At 50.0% G+C, this 19,285-nt stretch overlaps 1 protein-coding gene across 2 annotated transcripts in view; it reads left to right on the top strand.

Moving 5' to 3' along the window:
• SMARCC1 (SWI/SNF related BAF chromatin remodeling complex subunit C1) overlaps positions 1–19,285 on the top strand; it is a 1,286,593-nt gene that overhangs the window by 826,390 nt on the left and 440,918 nt on the right. For both annotated transcript variants that reach the window (XM_069645843.1, XM_069645841.1), the window contains exon 19: positions 823–882. In XM_069645843.1, the coding sequence (XP_069501944.1) occupies positions 823–882 (60 nt within the window). The remainder of the gene's footprint in view (positions 1–822; positions 883–19,285) is intronic.

The following is a 19,285-nucleotide window of genomic DNA, read 5'->3' as shown; positions in this document are numbered from 1 at the left end:
CTGAGAAATGGGGCTAGCCACTATATGCTGAGTGTTAACTGTTCATATGTCACAATGTCGTACAAAGTTGTGGTTCAAATTTGTGAATTGTTTACTGCTTTGCCTATGATTAAAGTTAGTTTACTTGGAGTCTGCTGCCACACCCAAACAATGGCTGGGTCTCGCTTCCATTCCTTGTTACCCATTGTTGCTTTCATTAAGGTTCATTGGTTCCCCTGCATGTTGCTTCTAAGCAGGTATGCCTAAAGAATTTGCTTTTTCTATGGCTTACTCAGCCTGGCTACTTGGTACTCTTTACTTGGGAAATGTATTGCATCTCAAATTGTTCCAACTCCTTCATCATACTTTTATCAGCCGATTTTTAGAATTCTGAATTTAATGGACATGCTGATTCTATTGTCTGATGCTGAATTTGGACTTTGCTAATTCCCGTCCTTGTTTCTAGCACTTAACTCCATAGTTGAAATTTAAAGTTTGCAAGAGTTTTCATATGCTTAGTGATGCATTTTTAAAATGGTTTGTGTTTTCAACTTGGTTTTAGATCCTCTGGATCTGTTTTGAAACCAGGTAGAAAATATTTTCTGGAATGAAGCTATACATTGCATATAGACCCAATGTTTCTTGACTTGGAAAATGTGACAACCTTCTCCATATTGTGAGCATTTAATCCTTTGGTTTAATTCAGGTAGATCATCTGAAAAAGGTGGTACACCACATCCAAACCAATCATTAAATGTTACTTCCTTTTTTAGATTACTTTAAACATTTCTTATTTGGTATCTTAGCCAATGAAAGACTGAATCTGCTCATCTTTATTTTCAGAGTAAAGCTGCCAGTGCTGGAAGAGAGTGGATGGAGCAAGAAACTCTGTTGTTGCTTGAGGTAAGTGAAAGCAGTGCTTTAGCTAAGTGAGGTTACAGATTCACTAGGATTTTCTCATTGTGATATTTTAAAGAGGCCCACTTTTTACTTGATGTGCTTTGGGTTTACAAAGTAGACATTGCGGGGTGTGAAACCATCTATCCTAAGGGCAGTAAGTGTTCCATCCAAGACAGTCTAAAATCAATGCATGAGTAGCAATGACTTTTAGGACACCACCTATAAAAACAATGTAGATTGAAAATGGCAGGGTACCTCAAATAGGACATGTCATTCTCTTAAGGAAAATGTAAGGCGTATTCCTTAATGCTAAGGGATGAGATAAAATGGATTCCTACACATGCAAGAAAATCATTTCTCATATCGTTCGATCACATGCCACTGCACGTGTTGATCAGTTACTTACAACCTCTAACACATACATATTCAAAAGGAAATATTGGACACACATAATATAGCCAGAAGAGCAAATACAAGGGTTGAAACAAACGCAATATACCGACGTCCGGTAAAGAATTCAGTAAAATCGGATGAAATGTACTGGTCAAACCTAGGTCCCGGTTTACACCTGCATACATTAAGAAATGCATAACAAAAAATTCCAAATAATTGTCTGTTGAATGGGATTTTTGGAATCAACTCTGGGGGGATACATTCTGGGAGACTACTTAATTATTGTGAACAGGGAGAAATCACTGATGTCTAGCCAAACTCAATTAAGGGAAGGTAGCAGCACTAGTAGGGCAGTAAGGGTGTTTGTGGTCTAGGGCTACGAGACACACATAGCACTTGAATAAATCAAGTTGGACAGAAGATATACACAAAGTATTTATTAGGCCTTTCAATACACGACAAGCAATGAAAACCGTAGGTAATTGTCACAGGACTACCACTATAATGGTAGCGTTAAAGGTTTTTATACCGCGCACTGTCGCCACCTGCGTGATTGCTTGGTGCTCAGGTGGATGTAAAGCAAGCAAGCAAGGAGGGAGGGTGGGGAGGTTGATGGGGTTGAGCAGGAAAAGAGCAAGAGAGCTGTGATGTGCTGTTGGGAGCTTCAGTTCAGAGACACTGTTCACTTAGCATAGGTAAAATATTCTCGGGGCGGCTGTCATGTGGTGGTGTTCAAGATAGTGTTTGATTTGTTTTGTGGTTGTGAAGTACGTGTGGTTTATGGTGCTGTAGAGGTGTGGTTGTATTTAGTGCAGTGTGAGAGAGGTGTATCGGAAGGGCAAGCTTTTTAGTATGCTTTGTTAGTGGCAGTCTTATTCCTGCTTCAATCGGTTGCTTTTCTACAGCTGATTCCTTATCTGATATCCTCACCCAGCTCTGCTTCTCTGAACCTTTTCAACAGGGGCCATAGTCTACTTCAACTCGACCGTCGATCCATCCTGCTCGATCGTCGGCTCCAGACATGACATTAGGCGTCGTATGGCTACCAGGAACTACGCCCAGTACCTCAGTTCCTGTTTTTCCTGCGTGCTCAACGCACTGCTGTGAGGAACATGACACAAGTCTTCGATTAAAATCAACCGATTCTTTTCTAAATCTCTACTGCGGCAGGTCTGCGATTTTGGGTTTTAAAAGGGCTTTAAAAGTTGCAGACTGCCTTTTCAAAATATCAACTGACAACATTTGTCTGTGGTGTCTGGGTACCGATCATGCGTCGTGCTCCAAGATGCATCCGAAATCAATACATGAGCGGGCAATCAAACTCGCCTTGGGCTGACCGTTTCCAAAATCCCTGCCGCAGCCAAATGTCCAGTACTACTAGCCCAACACTGAAGGGCCCACCCCCAATGAAGAAAAGGAAAAGCAACGACAGAAGGACAAAAAAGCAGTCATACTCGAGGATCCACTCTTCCTAGTCTTCATTGCATAAGAAAAAGAGGCACCACTTTATTCGCCACAAGTCTGGCTCTTCTGAGAAAGTTAAGCCCGGCTGGGACGGTTAGGTAAGATTTTAATTTTAGGGCTAAATCTACCTCACTAGTGAGAACCCCAGAACGTTTTACTGGACTGGTTGATTGTTTGGCTATATAGCTCAGTGAGTGGGAACCTACTCTCATGTCCTTTCCCCTTTTCTCCATACTGCGTGGGGAGTCTCTCGCTAGGGAGACAGAACTTTTTTAACCAGAAAAAACCTTCTTCCCCTTTCAATTTAGAGGCGTGCAGGGGCGCGTTCCTGGGAGCATGCGCTCCCTCGACTCTGCGCACCGGCGCCATTCATCAGTCCCCTTTTCCGCGTAGATCGGAATGGGCCGATTTCACCAACGCTCCTGGGTTTGGCTAAGGCCATGTAATTCCACACACTCTTCCCCAGATACTGTCTTCTGTCTTTTTGTCTTCTTTTATCAATCCGGTACTTTGTCCTCTGGCGTCACGCTCCTTGCCAGCGCATGCCGACTTCAGTGGGCTTCAGCAGGTGTCCAGCCTGCGAGCGGTTCTTCCCTACTTCAATCTCCACGCTCTTTGCCTCCGCTGCCTTGCCTCCGACCACGGCTGGGAAGGATGTACCGAGTACGGTGCACTTTCATCGCATGCTCTGAAGAACAGGCTAGCTAGGTAGGGGGGGAAGCTCTTCCAGAAGTCGCCACCAGAGCACTTGAAGGAATTTGTCAGACATAAGCCAAGGCCCAAGGGAGGGCTGCTCTTGCCAGTGCACCCTGCAAAGGCAACTTGTTTCCAAGGAAACGCCCCGAGGGGAGGAACTTTTCAGATTCTCGCACGAGTACAGAGGCTAATTCAGCGACCGGCTGCCGGGCAGAGGGGTCTGTAGATCCTCCCAGAGACAGTGCTGAGGAACTGCAAGGTTTTTGTACCGGATGTACACCTGAGGGGCTACGCCCTTGTACCAACAACATGGCCGAGAGGGTGCCCACACACAGCACTGCTGGCAATACTGCCGAGGGCGACATGCCTACCAGGCCTCGGCCTGAGGTGCAGGGTAGTTCTCATGCTCCATCGCCAAGAGTCTTGGAGGAGGCTGGCCCCAGTGAGCCAAGCACCACGACTGCTGCACATGGCATGCAGGTCAACAAGATGGCCACTATGCCAGACAAGTTGGCCGCCCGGATAACGGAGCAGGTGGGAGAACAAGTTACAAGGTGGGACTGGTGTCAACCAGGTATGTGGCCTACAGCTTATCCATCAGCGCAGGGCAGGTTTTCCCCTGCTAAGAGTACGCACCAGCCCCAGCAGCCTCCCGCTACCCCATCAATATCCCCTGCCACGCCACCGGCCTACGAGGACAGGTTCTTTGAAAAGTTCCTAACGCTCATGAAATCTCTTCAGACTGGGGGAGGGCCCATCCTTAATGATGTGATCAGGGGCATGCTTCCGCCGGCCCTTCCACTTGCGCCCATAGTCATTCCTCCTATGGCTCGAGCGCTGCAGTCCCTGGTACAGGCCCTGCTGCCCATGCCAGCTCCTTTGATTCTGGCTCCCCGCCTCGCACAGTTCAGGCGGTTCCGTACCAGCATCCACACCTGAGGCCTCGGCGCCAAGCACTCCTCCACCCGCCATGGTGGACCCAGACGACCCCGACACACCATCGCCTGCCAAGGCTTTCCATGAACGACTCGCTGGTCTGGCAGAGTACTTGAGCCTTCTTCAACCTGAAGTCGAACAACCAGAGGCGGGGGTGCTTGCAGAGGTCCTCACTCTATACCCCGGGCTAGAACAGGGATCCCGATGCAGAAGGTCGCTGTCGCCTTTGCCAAGAAGGGGTGGCTCAAACCCCACTCTGCCTAGCCTGTCAATCGCTGCCTGGGCACCAAGTATAGGCAAATGGAGGGAGATCCACTCTTGCTGTCGGCCCACCCTCAACCGCACTCTTCGGTGATTGCTGCGTTGTCACTCTACTCAAAGCCTTAGTCGTCCTCTGCCACCTCGTCCTTCGGCGCTGCTAGGCAAGGAGAAGATATTGGAGGCGTACAGGAAGAAGCTTTATTCCAGCGCTTTGCTGCATCTTCGTCAATCCAACGCAGGTGCCATGCCATGCTGGCAGCCGTTAACCAGAAACCTTGGCAGGAAATTGACTTCCTTCCAGAACTTCCGGTACAGAGCCAGTGACGTTTTAAGGCTGGACTGGCAGAGGCTAAAATAGTGGCGCAAGACGACATGGAGTCCACCATGGCCTACATTGACACCTCTGGCCGGGTCATATGCATCGCCATGGACATGAGGACTGCCTGGCTTTGGGCTACTAAATTTAACCCAGACATCCAGGATCGTATATTGGACCATCCATTCGAGGGGGGGACCTCTTTCGCTCCACCACCGATGAGGAGATGCATGAAAAGAAAAACAGTTTGCAAACTGTGAAGTCTTTATCCCTATGAAGGCCATGCCCGAGGCATACAGTCACATCAATGATCAGACAAGGGGCGGGCTTTCGGAGGGTTCTGTGGAATTCCAAGAACGGAGTTCCAGGCAGCATGACCGTTGTCAGTCAGCACTGGCGCAAACAACAAAAGGGGGGAGCAAGGGATTTCTTTCAGTAGCCCTCCTCCGCAGCATCCTCAGAGGGAAAGAAGACATGACGCGTCCCTTCGGGTCCACGTGTCTCCAGGGGGGGGGGGCAGTCTTGCCCTTCACACACAGTTTTGGCGTCAGAGGTTTGCGGACCCCGGATCCTCTCTGTAGTATCCAGAGGGTACCACCTACTGATCCATTCCTCTCCTGTCACAGTTTGGGACAGCAACTCTGTTGGCAGAAGTTTGGTCGCTCGTCGAGAGCCTGACCGTCAAGTCCTGGCCTCCCAGCGAGGATTGGGCTTCTATTCCAGGATTTTCTCCATGAGAGTTGTTAGACCTTTCCACCCTCAACCTCTCCCTCTTCAAAAATACAACATGGTAACGCCAGCACTGATTGCGGAGACTTTGTGCAGGGAAGACTGGATGTGCTTCCTGGATCTGAAGGACGCTTATCTACAAGTCCCGATTTGGCAGACGCATCACTCCTTCCTATGATTCAGGATCATGGGCTGCCATTTCCAATACAAGGTGCTACCCTTCGGTCTCAATTCAGCCCCCAGGGTATTCACCAGGCTACTGAATGCGGTGGCAGCCCTCCTCAGGGGGCAGGGCCACCACATCTACCCGTACCTGGAAGACTGGCTCGTCTGGGAGAGATCTCCAGAGGTGGTTCATCACGCTTCCTCCACCCTTATGATCACACTCCACGAGCTGTTGTTTTTCGATCAACCTCAAGAAGTCTGAGCTGCAGCCCACGCAGAGCCTGACATTTCTGGGCCTCATGTGGGACACGAGTTCCGAGAGTTTTCCCATCGGCGGTCAAGGTCACAGCCATCAAGAGGGCCACTACTCACTTCCTCACCCCAGGAGTGACCTCGGCCTGGTGGTACCAACACTTACTAGGCATCATGGAAGCGGTCCTACTGGCCATACCCTACACAAGACTCAAGATGAGGAGATTGCAGCTGCATGTCGCAGCCTCACGGAATTGGGAGCGGGGCTCTTAATCGGAGCTGGTCAGCATTCCACCTTCTCGCTATCCGGACCTCACATAGTGGTCCAGGGATTGCAACTTGCGAACGGGCAGCTGGTCCCGCAGGTCACCTTTACTAAGGATTGCACGCTGGAGGGCTGGGGGGGGGGGGGGCACGTTGGACAATCACAGTGGCCATGGAGTCTGGACCCCGCAGGAGTCTATTAACTGGCTGGAGCAGAAAGCCATGTGGCTAGCTCTCAAAGCTTTCCTTCTGCTTATCAGGGGCAAGGTCGTCCTCATCCAGATGGACAACGCCACCAGCATGTACTACATCAACAAGCAGGGTGTTACCAGGTCCCCTCCACTGTGCAACCTAGCGGTCAGCATGTAGGACTGGGTGCTGGAGAAAGTCTACCTGAGGGCCTTTCTGCCAGAGTCCAACCTGGAAGCGGACAGACTCAGCAGACTGGGAGTGGACAATTACGAGTGGCAACTGAAGGATCAGGCGCTGCTAGAGATATTCAGCAGATTGGTGCATCCTCGGGTGGATCTCTTTGCCTGCTGGGACAACAAGACGTGCCAGCAGTTTGTGTCCTGGCAAGGGCAGCCCCGGCTCCCTGGGCAACGCCTTCCAGATCCAGTGGAGCTGCATAACCGCTTATGCCTTCCCTCCTACACCCCTGATCCACAGGGTGATCTGCAAGAAAAAGGAATAGTCACCTTAGCATCATTCTGATAGCTCCTTCTCAGCCTCTAGGACAGGCCTCCTATTCACCTGCCGCTGGACCCAGCTCATCTCCTGCTTTAACAGGGGGCAGGGTCATCCACTCTGCTCCACAGAAGTTAGCCCTTGCAGCGTAGTTCCTGAGCAGGTCACACTGAAACACCTGGGTCTATCACAGGCTAACCTAGAAACCATTCAGGGCGCTAGGAGCAAGGCTACTAGGAGCCAGTACAAGAGTAAATGGTCCAGGTTCTGTCACTGGGCCGACTCGAAGGAGATAGACCCCCTTAAGTGCATGTTTGATGACCTACTCTGTCTCTGCACACCTTGCTCACTCAGGTGTGCAGGTGGATGCATGCCGCACCTATTTGGTGGCCATTGGGGCCTATAGAAATTCGGAGGTCGTCATCTTCTCTTCCAACCTGGTGGTCAAGCAACATTTGGCGGGCCTCTCCAGGCTCTTCCTTCCCATCAAGAAACCACACTCCGTGTGGGACCTCAATGTAGGGTTGGGCGCCTTGGCGTACATACCATTCGAGTCAAGGGCATCCGCGTGCATCAGGCAGGTCGCCATAAAAACAGCTGTTGGTGGGGGTTCACCTTTGCTTGCAGAGTTGGCGAGATCTTTAGAACCTGACACTACGTTATACAAGGATAATGTGGTCCTGAGAACACGAAAACACACCTACCTAAGGTAGCCTCCGCTTGCCATCTGAACGAGGAGGTAGTCTTGCCTACGTTTTTTGCCAACCCTAAGGATGATGCTCAGAGGGTCTTGCACTGTCTGGATGTCAGACCCGCTCTGACATTCTATCTGGACTGGACTAAGGGCTTCCGCAAGTCAGACGCTCCGTTTGTCACCTTTGGGGGAGATTGCGGGGCGGGGGGGGGGGTGTTCAAGACCCGGTTGACAGGCCCCCAAGGCCTCTATAGAAAGGTGAATGGTTGCAGCCATCAAGGAGGCCTGTGAGGGCAGCACAAACCGCTTCCAGCTAACATGCATGCCCATGCGGTCAGAGCTAAGGCTACTCTCATCGCATTCCAGCGGCAGGTGCCGTGGCAGGTCATCAGCAGGGCGGCCACCTGGCCACCCCTTCGGCTTTCTGTAAGCACTACTGTTCAGACGCCGGTTCCAAGTCAGATGCAGCTTTCAGACAGGCGGTTCTAAGGAACCTTTATTCTTAAGGAAGGTCTCCTCTCCACCCTGGGGCTACAATCATTTGTAATCGCCCATGCAATATGGAGAAAATGGGATGGGATTTAAGAGTAATTAAGTTACTCACCGTAGTGACTAACATACTCTGTGAATAGTCCCCTTTTCTCCATAGGTCCCACCATCCCCCTCCCTAATAATACTGGTGTCATTAGGCAATGTTAAATATTGTCGACGCGTCAATGGGGGACTGAGGAGTGGCCTGGCGGGTGGAGTCAGGGGAGCCATGCTCCCAGGGCCGCGCCTCTAAATTTAAATGGCAGGAAGGTTTTTTTTTTCTGGTGAGTTTCCGTCTCCCGTCCTATTAGGGAGAATTCTCAGAAATGTGCTAATTATCTTCTACCTTAGAGACCCCTCCCAGCTCTTTTTGCTGGACTTTTAATTTCTAACCTGGATAGCGCAAGACCTTTTTCCCACTCTCTCGTGTTACTGTCCAGGAGTTGCAGCAGGCGTCCTCTTCAAGTTGTTCTTCGGTTCCTTCGTCCAGTGATCGACTCTGCCTTCCAAGCCAAAAGCCTCGCCTTTTAATCAGTTCTCTCCCATTCATTACAGCCTAGCTGCCAGTCACCCAGCAGGGTGGCTGTCCTTGACGGACAGTCATCAGGCCAATCACTACAGAATGCATTTAGCTTCCTAGGAGACTATGCACTGGGAGTTTCGTGCACCTCCTTCACTTCCTGTCCACCACAGAAACCCTAGAGCCAGAGGCAGGCTTTACTCGTGAATCCTGCCAAAGGCAAAGCGAACAATGGGACCAAACCTGGTTTGGCATGCAGAGTAAATCTCAAGAAGGAGCTTTCCACAAAGAAATGGCGACAAAAGAAGACTGGGGCCATTTTGACAAAAATGGCACCCATGGGTGCTTTACTGCAGCTGTGAATGCAGCCTGCAGTAAATGCACACCACGGTAGTTTAAATGAAACCACTGCCACCAGCCATTCAGTGAGAAACGGGTAACACAAAATGTTTTACATGAGATGCTAGACCAACGGGGATACTAGGTAACCACTCCAGCACCCTATATTAAGATGGCGTGTATTCAAACTTAAAAGGAGCGCTATGTGTGAAGAACGTTAATTTACCAGCTATTTATCTTTTAGCACTGCGAGCTGCGTGGGGGCTCTTGCTGAGTAGTACTTGCTTCCTGGAGGAGCTTGCCGTGGCCTTGTGACGGATCACGTGACCCTTTGCAGGCTTATACTGCCGGCCCAACCCCCCTTGCGGCGTTAAGCCTGCAGCTGGGACAAGGGCGCGGCATCTATATTACTGTTTGTCTGCTGTTTGGCTCCGGGCTACGGAGGAAAGGGAGCCGCTGAAGGAGTTTGTGTGCAAAATCATCTCGGAGGTAAGACTCCACATTCTACACATTCCCGTGAGATTCATTCAATTTTGGTTCATTAGCCTTTAGATAGGAGACTGGGAGACTGGACGAGTTCTTTGATGCCAGGTACTATCCTACTATTGTCATTTGGGCTGTAACCTTTTATGGTTGCCATTGGGGAATTCTACGTTTATCTAACCTCTGATAGGAGGGAACATTTTTTGGGTAATTGCTTTGTTTAGTTGGACATTGGGAGGAGAGACGGACTAAGGCTGCTCCTCAAGCCATCGGGCGTTCCCAAGGCAGTGTAAATTTAATATATATATCTTTGAATTTATTTTGTATTGCACTTGATATCTTTTGATTGTCGTATATATTTTATTGATATTGTTTTCTATCTCGGCCCTTTTTTCCTTTATTTTTTATATAGGGGTTGCGAGTTTTCTCCCCCCTAGATAGTCCTTTTATCATACTTGTGATTTTAACATTGGTGTTTAATTTTAACCCCCATTCTCTTATTAGGTTGCGTTCTATTCTCTGGAAAAGTTAACTCTTTATTTCCCCATCCATCTCCCAGAGGCTGTGAGCTGTACTCTCCCCAGGTTAGGTAGACGACCTGCTTTATATTGCATTTTATTCTACACTATTCTACAGATTTTTTTATTTTAGGGAGTGTTCCCGCGTAATGAATCCAATTGAATATGCCTGCACTTAGAAGCAGGTTTGAAACTGTTGAGAGCCAAGAGAACAAGGTGGTAGAAGCTCAGCTGGTCTCTCTGTTAGAGGGCGAAGTGCCCATTAATATAGACCACATGGAAAATAATGTTGCCAGTAATATATCTGTTGAAATTACTGATGGAGGGCTGATTCATACTTCTTGTGTGAGTATTGAGAGACCCCCCCCATCGTTAAATTAACAGTTTTGGAGGAACAACAGTCTATTGGGGAAAATACAGACATATTGGATACAGAGGCACTTATGGGTAATAGGGACAAGCTGGATTGTAGACAGGAACTTACTAATGAAGAATGTCTTCAACAAAGTCTACTTGTTAATAAAAGGGTGGTTTGCTTTCATGCATCTACTCCCTGTCAGAAGGCCATTTTAAGTGAAAAAATGAAAGCTAGGCAAGTTCATAATCTAGATTAATTAAAGTGTAATACAATAGAAAATAACAAGGGTAAATATCCCTTTGGTATAAACTATTCCACTCATATTTCGTCTGCAGTGTTAATTTTTGGGAAAGGTGAACATCATAATAGACAATGTTACGTCAATCCAGAGTTTATGGGCCTAGAGGCGGCGAATAACGGGAGAACAATTGTTTGGAATAAGAAAATGATTATGAAATTTAATGCCCTGGTCTTGGAGAACCTGACCGTAGTGTTGCATCGAATTTTGAGGGAAGAGGATCTCTCATTAGGGGGATCCTACTATAACAATATTATGTTGTCATGTGCCTATAAAATTAGTAGGACGGGTGACAGGGAGGTGATGAAACCTAAGGGGAGGATTGGAAATTCCAGAATCCAAAGATCCAAGCGCGTTAAATGTAGGATCTAAGGATTCTGAAGAAATTACCCATCTCATTTGCTGAATTGCATCTTAGGAAGAGAAAAATCATCCTGAAACACAAAAATCTGATTATGTCTCTGAAAATGGATCAATACCTTGCAGTCCACCAACAGATGATGTATAACTTATGTAAGAGCAGAGATGTTAAATTTTGGGCTACTGTTAATAACACGCTTACCCCGGTTAAAGATTGACTTGATTGCCCTATCCAAGCAGAGGCTTAGTGTTATTTTTATAAGAAAAAAGTTTGAATTGCCGATTACCTTTTCCAGGGAACAGGACATGGATTTGGGTCCTCCAGTGGCGGGTGATTGATCTTGGGATTTTGAGGATATCATTTGGGCTATTAATAAACTTAAACCATCTAGAGCGCCGGGCCCGACGGCATACCTCAGTTCGTTATAAATGCGGCACCCGAAATAAGGGCCGAGTTGCTTAAACCCATATTTGATATCTTTAAAACCCATAACATCCCCAAATCATGGGCACAAAGTATTATTGTTCCCATATTTAAACAAGGTGATGTCCTCAATCCCCAGAACTATAGACCCATAGCACTTTTAGATGTGGCTAGTAAGGTCTTCGGTATTTTACTTTTAAGAGATCTCAACAAAGAGATTAGGAGGAATGCTTGTTTTAGCAAATTTCGGGTGGGTTTTAGAGAGGGTTTGGGAACCAACTTGCATGAGAATATTCTGGCCCATTTAAGAGACACAGTCCATCAATCTAAAATGGGTGAAGTTTTTATGGCATCCTTGGACCTTTCCAATGCCTTTGACGGGGTTATCAGAGCGAGATTATAGACTAAAATGCTAGCAATGAACTTACCTTGAAAGATTGTCCAACTCTTGGCTCTATTGCATAGTAATACCTTGGTCAGGGTTCGTTTGACACATGAAGGTACCCTCTCTGAGGCCATTGATACTAAAGTTGAGGTCAAGCAGGGCTGTTAACTCGCACCCACGCTCTTCAACCTATACTTGTGCGATGTGGAGGACTTGTGGCAGGGCCCTTCCATCGCACTGGTTGTGTTGGGGTGTTTGGCTATCGAGTGGATGGCATTTGCGGATGATTTTATTCTTTTTGACCGCATTCCACGTGGCCTTCGTAGAAAGATGGACGACATCTATCACTATGCGATGGCGAACAATCTTTCCCCTAATGCATCTTAATCCCGAACGATTTTGGTTACTAAGAAAAGAACCTTCAAATCTTATAGTTGGAGGATGGGAGAGGATCAGGTCCAGGCTATAACATATTTAGGCTACAACTGTACTAATAGATCTAGCCTGAAGATGTGGAAACTGAGCCTGGAAGAAAAAGCATCTAAACTAAAGGTTCAAATGAAGTTCTTGAAGGCTAGGATATGTACATTTTCACTCCTACCTATAAGGCGTTTTTATCTTGCAAAATGTGAGCCGGTCATCCTGTATGGCTTGGACATTGGTACCCACGATATGAGCTCATGCCTGAATGTGGTTCAGGGGAAAATGTGGAAAGAACTACTTGGCCTATTGATGGCAGTCCCCAATGCCATTATCTGTCATGAGTTATGTCTTATTTCACTTAAAGTGAGATATTTCTGGAGGCAATTATCCTTGTTTAGAAAGATGAATGATCCATCTGTAAAGACTTTATATGAATTGCTAAATAAGGTTGTTAAATCTGGGTCAGTAGTATCTATTAGAAAGTTTAGCGACAATATGAATTTGTTGTTAGATACTCTAGGTCTTTGTCGAGAGGATCTGGTACAACGACCAGGACTGGTAAAGAGACTTTTATTCAAGGCGGATTGGGTGGATACAAACCTTTGGGAAATCTGAAAGACTTCCCTGTGCCACTGCACTGAAGGTGCTGTGTGACCCAATGTAAAAGATGCCTATGGCGTTCGTCAGACTCCATAACCAAAGGTTCACAGTTCAAAATCACATTAAAATACATTAACGAGTGGGAAAAAGTCTCTCTCTCTCCAGATTTAAGAAGTCAAGTCTTCAAAATCCAGCAAAGTTGCTGGGGGTTTCTAAGGTGGAGGGGAATTAGCACATTTCTGAGAATTCTCCCTAACATGTTTCTTTAGACTTTGGGGTCTGACTCATTCCATAGACTATATGTTTACGTTTTGACACACTGCACCTACAGTGCAGTGGCACAGGGAAGTTGCTTAGATTTCCCAAAGGTTTAATTACCTTCTCTTGGTGAAACTCTTTCCAAGAGCAGTGAAGTGAAATTGACAGTTACATACCCATACGTCCCGTCCCCTTTCCTCCATACTGCATGGGCGTCCCTTCCAATGGACGGGAGACAACCTTTTTCACCAGAAAAACCTTGTTCCCCTTTAAATGTAGAGGCGCGCAGTGGTGCGGCCCTGGGAGCATGCACTGCCCTGACCCTCAGTCCCGGTTCCCGCTTCGACGGCAACAGGCCGAATTCACCAGCGCTCTTGGGTTTGGCTTTGGGCATGTAATTCCACATGTGGATACTTCTCTGGTCTTTTTTGTCTTTTTATCATTCAGTTACTAGGTCCTCGGGCGTCACGCTCCTCCCCGGCGCTTACCGACTTCCACAGGATTCAGCAGGTGTCCATCATGCAACAGGCTCTTCCCAACTTCAGACCCCCACGCCCTCTGCCTATGTTGCCTTGGCCTAGACCACGGTTGGCAAGCTTGTACAGCGTGCAACACCCTGTCATCGAGGTCTCTGAAGAACAGACTAGCCAAGTGGAGGGAGCTCTTCTAGAAGTCTCCTCCTTAGGACCTCAAGGACTTTGTGAAACATCGATCCAGGCCCACGGTAGGGCCTCTATTTTCCTGCGCACCCCGCAAGGGAGACTCCTTCCCAAGTACTCGGCCGCACAGGAGGGACTGCTCAGGCTCTTGTACCAGCACATGCACCGAGGCTGCTTCAGCTACCTACCTACAGGCCGTTGGATCCTTATAGCCTCCCGGTGACGGTGCTGAGGGACCGGAAGGCCCTTGTACCGGATGTTCATCCGAGGGGCTACGCCCTAGTACCGGCAATATGTCCGAGGTGGCACCTAAACACAGCTCTACCGACCCCTGGGTCGAGGGTGTCACACCTACCGGGTCTAGGTCGGAGGAGCAGGGCAGTCCTCGCGATCCACACTCCTGGAGAGGGCTGGGCCCAGCGAGCCGAGCAACACAGCGCAGGCACGTGGCAGGCAGCTCGACAAAATGGCTGCCGTGCCAGGCATCGGCACCAGTCTGGCACCATTCCACGGGTTCGGCGAGGAACGAGTGTCAAGGTGGGGCTGGCCTCAACCAGGTACGTGGCCTACAGCCTATCCTTCATTTGCGCAGGGCAGGTTCCTGCTGCGTCTGTATGGGCAGGGTATGCAGCGGTTCCAGGAGCCTCCCGCTACCCAGTCTATATCCCCTACCACTCCTCCGGCCTGTGAACACCGGTTCTTTGGGCTCATGAAGTCCCCTGTGATGGGGGTTATCCTCAGGGATGCATCAGGGACATGCTCCCTCCAATGCTTCCAGCATCTCAGGCTCCTCCGCCGGAGTCCTAGGCCCCGCCTCTGCCTCCAACACCCAAGCCGACGACTCAGGCGATTCCGTACCAACCTCCTGCGCAGCCTACGGCTCCAGTCCAGTACCCCAGCCGCCGGCTCCTGCTACTTCTCCACCGACGCAGGATCCTCCTGATCAACAGGACGAACGTCCGGCAGGGCTAGCGGAGTACCTGGGCCTACCTCAACCTAGGGTAAGGGTAGAGCAACCCGCAGAAGGGGTCTTTGCGGAAGTCCTCACGCAATGCCCCTCTGCCAAAACGGTAATTCCACTGCAGACCGATGTAGTCTCCCTGGCAAAAAAGGGTTGGTTTAAGCCCCACTCGGCCCAGCCGGTCAATCGACGCCTGGATGCCAAGTACAGGCAGTTGGAGGGGGTATACACTCTTGCTATTGGCCCATCCTCCGCTACACTCCTCGGTGATCGTTGCGGCATCACTATACTCCAAGCCTGTCGTCTTCGGCTGCCTCCTCTGCGGCACTGCTAGGCAAGGAGGAGATTAACTTGGAGGCTTACGTGAAGAAGCTTTATTCCAACGCGTCCTTGCATCTTCGTCAGGCCAACGGTGATGCCATGCTGGCTGCCGCTAAGAAGATGCTATGGCGGGAGATTGCTGACTTCCTCCCGGGACTCCCATTGCAGAGCCAATTGAGTTTCAAGGTTGGATTGGCTGAGGCCAAGCTGTTTGCGCAGGACCTCATGGAATCCACAGTGGCACATATTGACACCTCTGGCCGTGCCATCTGTATCGCCTCGGACATGACAGCCTGGCTCCACACAACGAAATTCAACCCGGATGTCCAGGAATGCATATTAGACCTGCCATACGTGGGTGGGGGGCGGTCTTATTCCACGGCACCACGGACATGGAGCTGGACAAGCAGAAAAACCGCTCACAAACGACTAAGTCTTTATCCATTTTGATAAAGACCACGCCCAAATCGTACACCCAGTCAGAGCAATTCTCGGACAAGGGACGTACGAACAGAGGGTTCCGTGGCTTCCCAGAACCAGGCAGCCCAACCGCTTGCTGACTCCATATCGGCGCAAGCAACAAAAAAAGGGGGGGGGGGCAGAGTAAAGGCTTTTTCTAGTCCCCCTCCTCCGCAACAGCCTCAGAGGGAAAGATGGCATGACACGCCCCTCTGGGTCCATGTGTCTCCAGTGGGGGGGGCAGGCTTGCTCTCCATGCACAATCCTAGCGCCAGAATTTCACGGACCCCTGGATCCTCCCCGTAGTATCCACAGGGTACTGCCTACCCATCCCATCCCAGCCTCTCCTCCCGCCTCCCCTCAAGTTGAGACAGCAACTCTTCTGACGGAGGTCCGTTCGCTCGTAGAGAGCCACGCCGTGGACGTAGACCCAGCCTCCCAGCAAGGCTTGGGCTTTTACTCCAGGATTTTCGCCATTCAGAAAAAGAAACAGACGGGCTTGAGTTGTGCTGGACCTTTCTACCCTCAACCTCTCCTTATTTCTACAAAAATTCAAGATGGTTACGCCAACTTTTACAGCGGAGACATTGTGCAAGGGAGACTGGATGTGCTCCCTGGATCTGAAGGACGAGTATCTACACATCCCGATTTGGAAGCCCCATCGTTCTTTCCTTCGGTTCAGGATCATGGGCTACCATTTCCAATACAAGGTCCTTCCTTTTGGCCTCAACTCAGCCCCCACTGTCTTTACCAGACTCATGAATGCTGTGGCTGGCCTCCTCGGAGCACAGGGCCTCCCCATCTACCCATAACTCGACAACTGGCTTGTCAGGGCTACATCTCAGGAACTGTTCACCCATGCCCTTTTGAACACAGTGCACAATCTGGGCCTCTCACTCAATCTCAAGAGGTTGCAGCTGTAACCCACGCAGACTGACGTTCTTGGGCCTCATCTGGGACACATGCTCCAAGAAGGTATTTCCGTCAGAGGGCAAGATCTCGGCCATCAAGAGGGCCACCATGCACTTCCTCAGCAGTGAAGTGACCTTGGCCTGGTGGTAGCAGCATCTCCTGGCTCTCCTGGCAACAGTCCTATTAGCTGTCCTACACACAAGGATGAGGAGGATTCAGCTGCACTTAGCGGCTTCATGTCACCAGGAGCGGGGCTCTCAATCCGAGATGATCAACGTTTCTCCATCTCTCTGCCCGGACCTAGCATGGTGGTCCAGGGATAGCAACCCTACGGTCGGGCAAGCCCTTCTGGCCTCCCACCCCGCAGGTCACCATCACCACAGACTCCTTGCTCGAGGGCTGGGGAGCCACCCTGGACGATCTCTCGGTCCACGACACCTGCACTCGACAGGAGCAGGAATACCACATCAATTGGTTGGAGCTGAGCGCCATCTGGCTAGTGCTCAAAGCATTCCTTGCTCTTCTCAGGGGCAAGGTTGTCCTCATCCAGACGGACAACTCGACCAGGATGTCCTATGTCAACAAGCAGGGAGGCAGCAGATGCCCCCCACCCCCTCTCCTCCATTGTGCAGACTGGCAAACATGTGGGAAGGGGCCCTGGAAAAGGTTATTCAGGAGATGTTCAACAGATGGGGGTCTCCACCAGGTGGATTTCTTTGCCACCTGGAACAATATGAAGTGCCCTCGGTTCGCCCTCCTGGCGGGGCCTGAACCCTGGCATCCTGGGCGACGCATTTCGGATGCAGTGGAACGGCATGACAGCATATGCCTTACCGCCCACTCCGCTGATTCACAGAGTGATTTGCAAGATCAAGGAGTCTGGCCAGTTCAACCTCATTCTAATAGCTCCATGGTGGCCGGCCAGGGCATGGTTCTCGGACCTGCTCAGCCTCTCGGAGATGCCTCGGATTCACCTCCCGACGGGCCCAGCACATCTTCTAGCACAGCAGGGGGGCAGGGTCATCCACCCCGCGCCACAGAAACTAGACCTTGCAGCGTGTTTCCTGAGCAGGTAACGCTAAGGCACCTCAGCCTCTCCCAGGCCAATCTGGAGATCATACTGGGTGCCAGGAGCAAGGCTACCAGGGCCCAGTATAAGAGTAAATGGACCAGGTTCTGCCACAGGGCAGACTCCAAGGACATCGACCCCCCCCCTGGCATGTACTTTGGACAACGTGCTCTCCTCTGCGCATCTCGCCCTCTCAGGCGTGCAGGTGGACATCTGCTGCACTTACCTTGCAACCTTCGGGGCCTACACGAACTCTGGGGAAGGGGTCTTCTCCGACGATCCGATTGTCAAACATTTGACTGGGCTCGAAAGGCTCTACCCACCCATCAAGAGGCTACACCCTGTGTGGGCCCTGAACATAGTCCTCGGCGCCCTGGCGCACAAACGTTGTTCGAGCCAATGGTCGGTGGACATCAGGCTGGTAATCAAGATGGTCTTACTGGTAGACCTCACCTTGGCTTGAAGAGTCAGCGAGATCCAGGTGCTCGTCACCTCAGAACCATATACTACCTTTCACATGGACAAAGTAGTCTTGCGGAAGCACCCAGCATTTTTGCCTAAGGTGCTCTCTGCTTTCCATTTGAACTAGGAAACCGTTCTCCCTACTTTTTTGCCGATCTTAAAGACAAGGCACAGAGTTCTGAACTGCATGGATGTCGGGCGTGCCCTGAAATTCTACCTGGACAGGACTAACGGATTCCGCAAATCAGGCGCCCTGTTCGTCACCTTTGGTGCAAGACCAGGCTATCGGGCCTCGAAGGCCTTGATCACGCTGGATGGTCTCGCCATCAAAGAAGCATACGAGGGGCAGCAAAAGCTGCTTCCGGCTAACATGCACGCCCACGCAGTCAGGGCCAAGGCAACAGCCTTCGCATTCGAGCACCATGTCCCTTGGCATTTCATAAGCAGGACAGCCACTTGGGCAACTCCCTCGGGTTTCTGCAAGCATTACTGTTTGGATGCCAGCTCTAGATCTGATGCGGCTTTCGGAAAGGTGGTTCTCAGGAACCTATTTGCTTAAGGAGGGTCTCCTCTCGACCCTGGGGCTACAGTCAGTTGTAATCGCCAATGCAGTATGGAGGAAAGGGGACGGGACGTAAGAGTAATTATAAGTTACTCACCGTAGTAACTAACGTACTCTTGGTCCATAGTCCCCTTTCCTCCATACGTCCCACCATCCTCCCCCCTAATAATACTGGTGTCATTAGGCAATGTTAAATCTATTTTCGACGCGTCAAGGGGGCTCGAGGTGTGGCGGCGGAGGGTGGAGTCAGGGCAGCGCATGTTCCCAGGTCCGCACCCCCGTGCGCCTCTACATTTAAACGGGAAGAAGGTTATTTGTGGTGAAAAAGGTTCTGTCTCACGTCCCTTGGAAGCCAATGACTGCCCTCTACCCAAGCCCCTCCTCTGGCAGCCATCTTCAGATTTTTACTGCACGTTCAAGTGTTGGTAGTGCTTAGCTCTCAAGCTTTTACTGTGTTTTTCACTTTTCTGAAGAGTTTTACTCTATTTTTCGGTCAAACCAACCTTTTGCTCCATCGATCTTCCTTCTGATTAACGGGGACCTGTTTTTCGGTTTCTTTAGTGCCCCTCAGGGGCGAACTCCGAGTTTCTACGTGGAGGATTCCATAAGTTTCTTCAAGGCCTATGCTGCGTGGACATGTCGGAGGA

This window comes from Ambystoma mexicanum, chromosome 2p (assembly GCF_040938575.1).
Source record: "Ambystoma mexicanum isolate Mex_15411 chromosome 2p, UKY_AmexF1_1, whole genome shotgun sequence".
In the NCBI taxonomy this organism is placed as follows: Eukaryota; Metazoa; Chordata; class Amphibia; order Caudata; family Ambystomatidae; genus Ambystoma; species Ambystoma mexicanum.
This window is presented reverse-complemented; position numbering and strand designations above follow the sequence as displayed.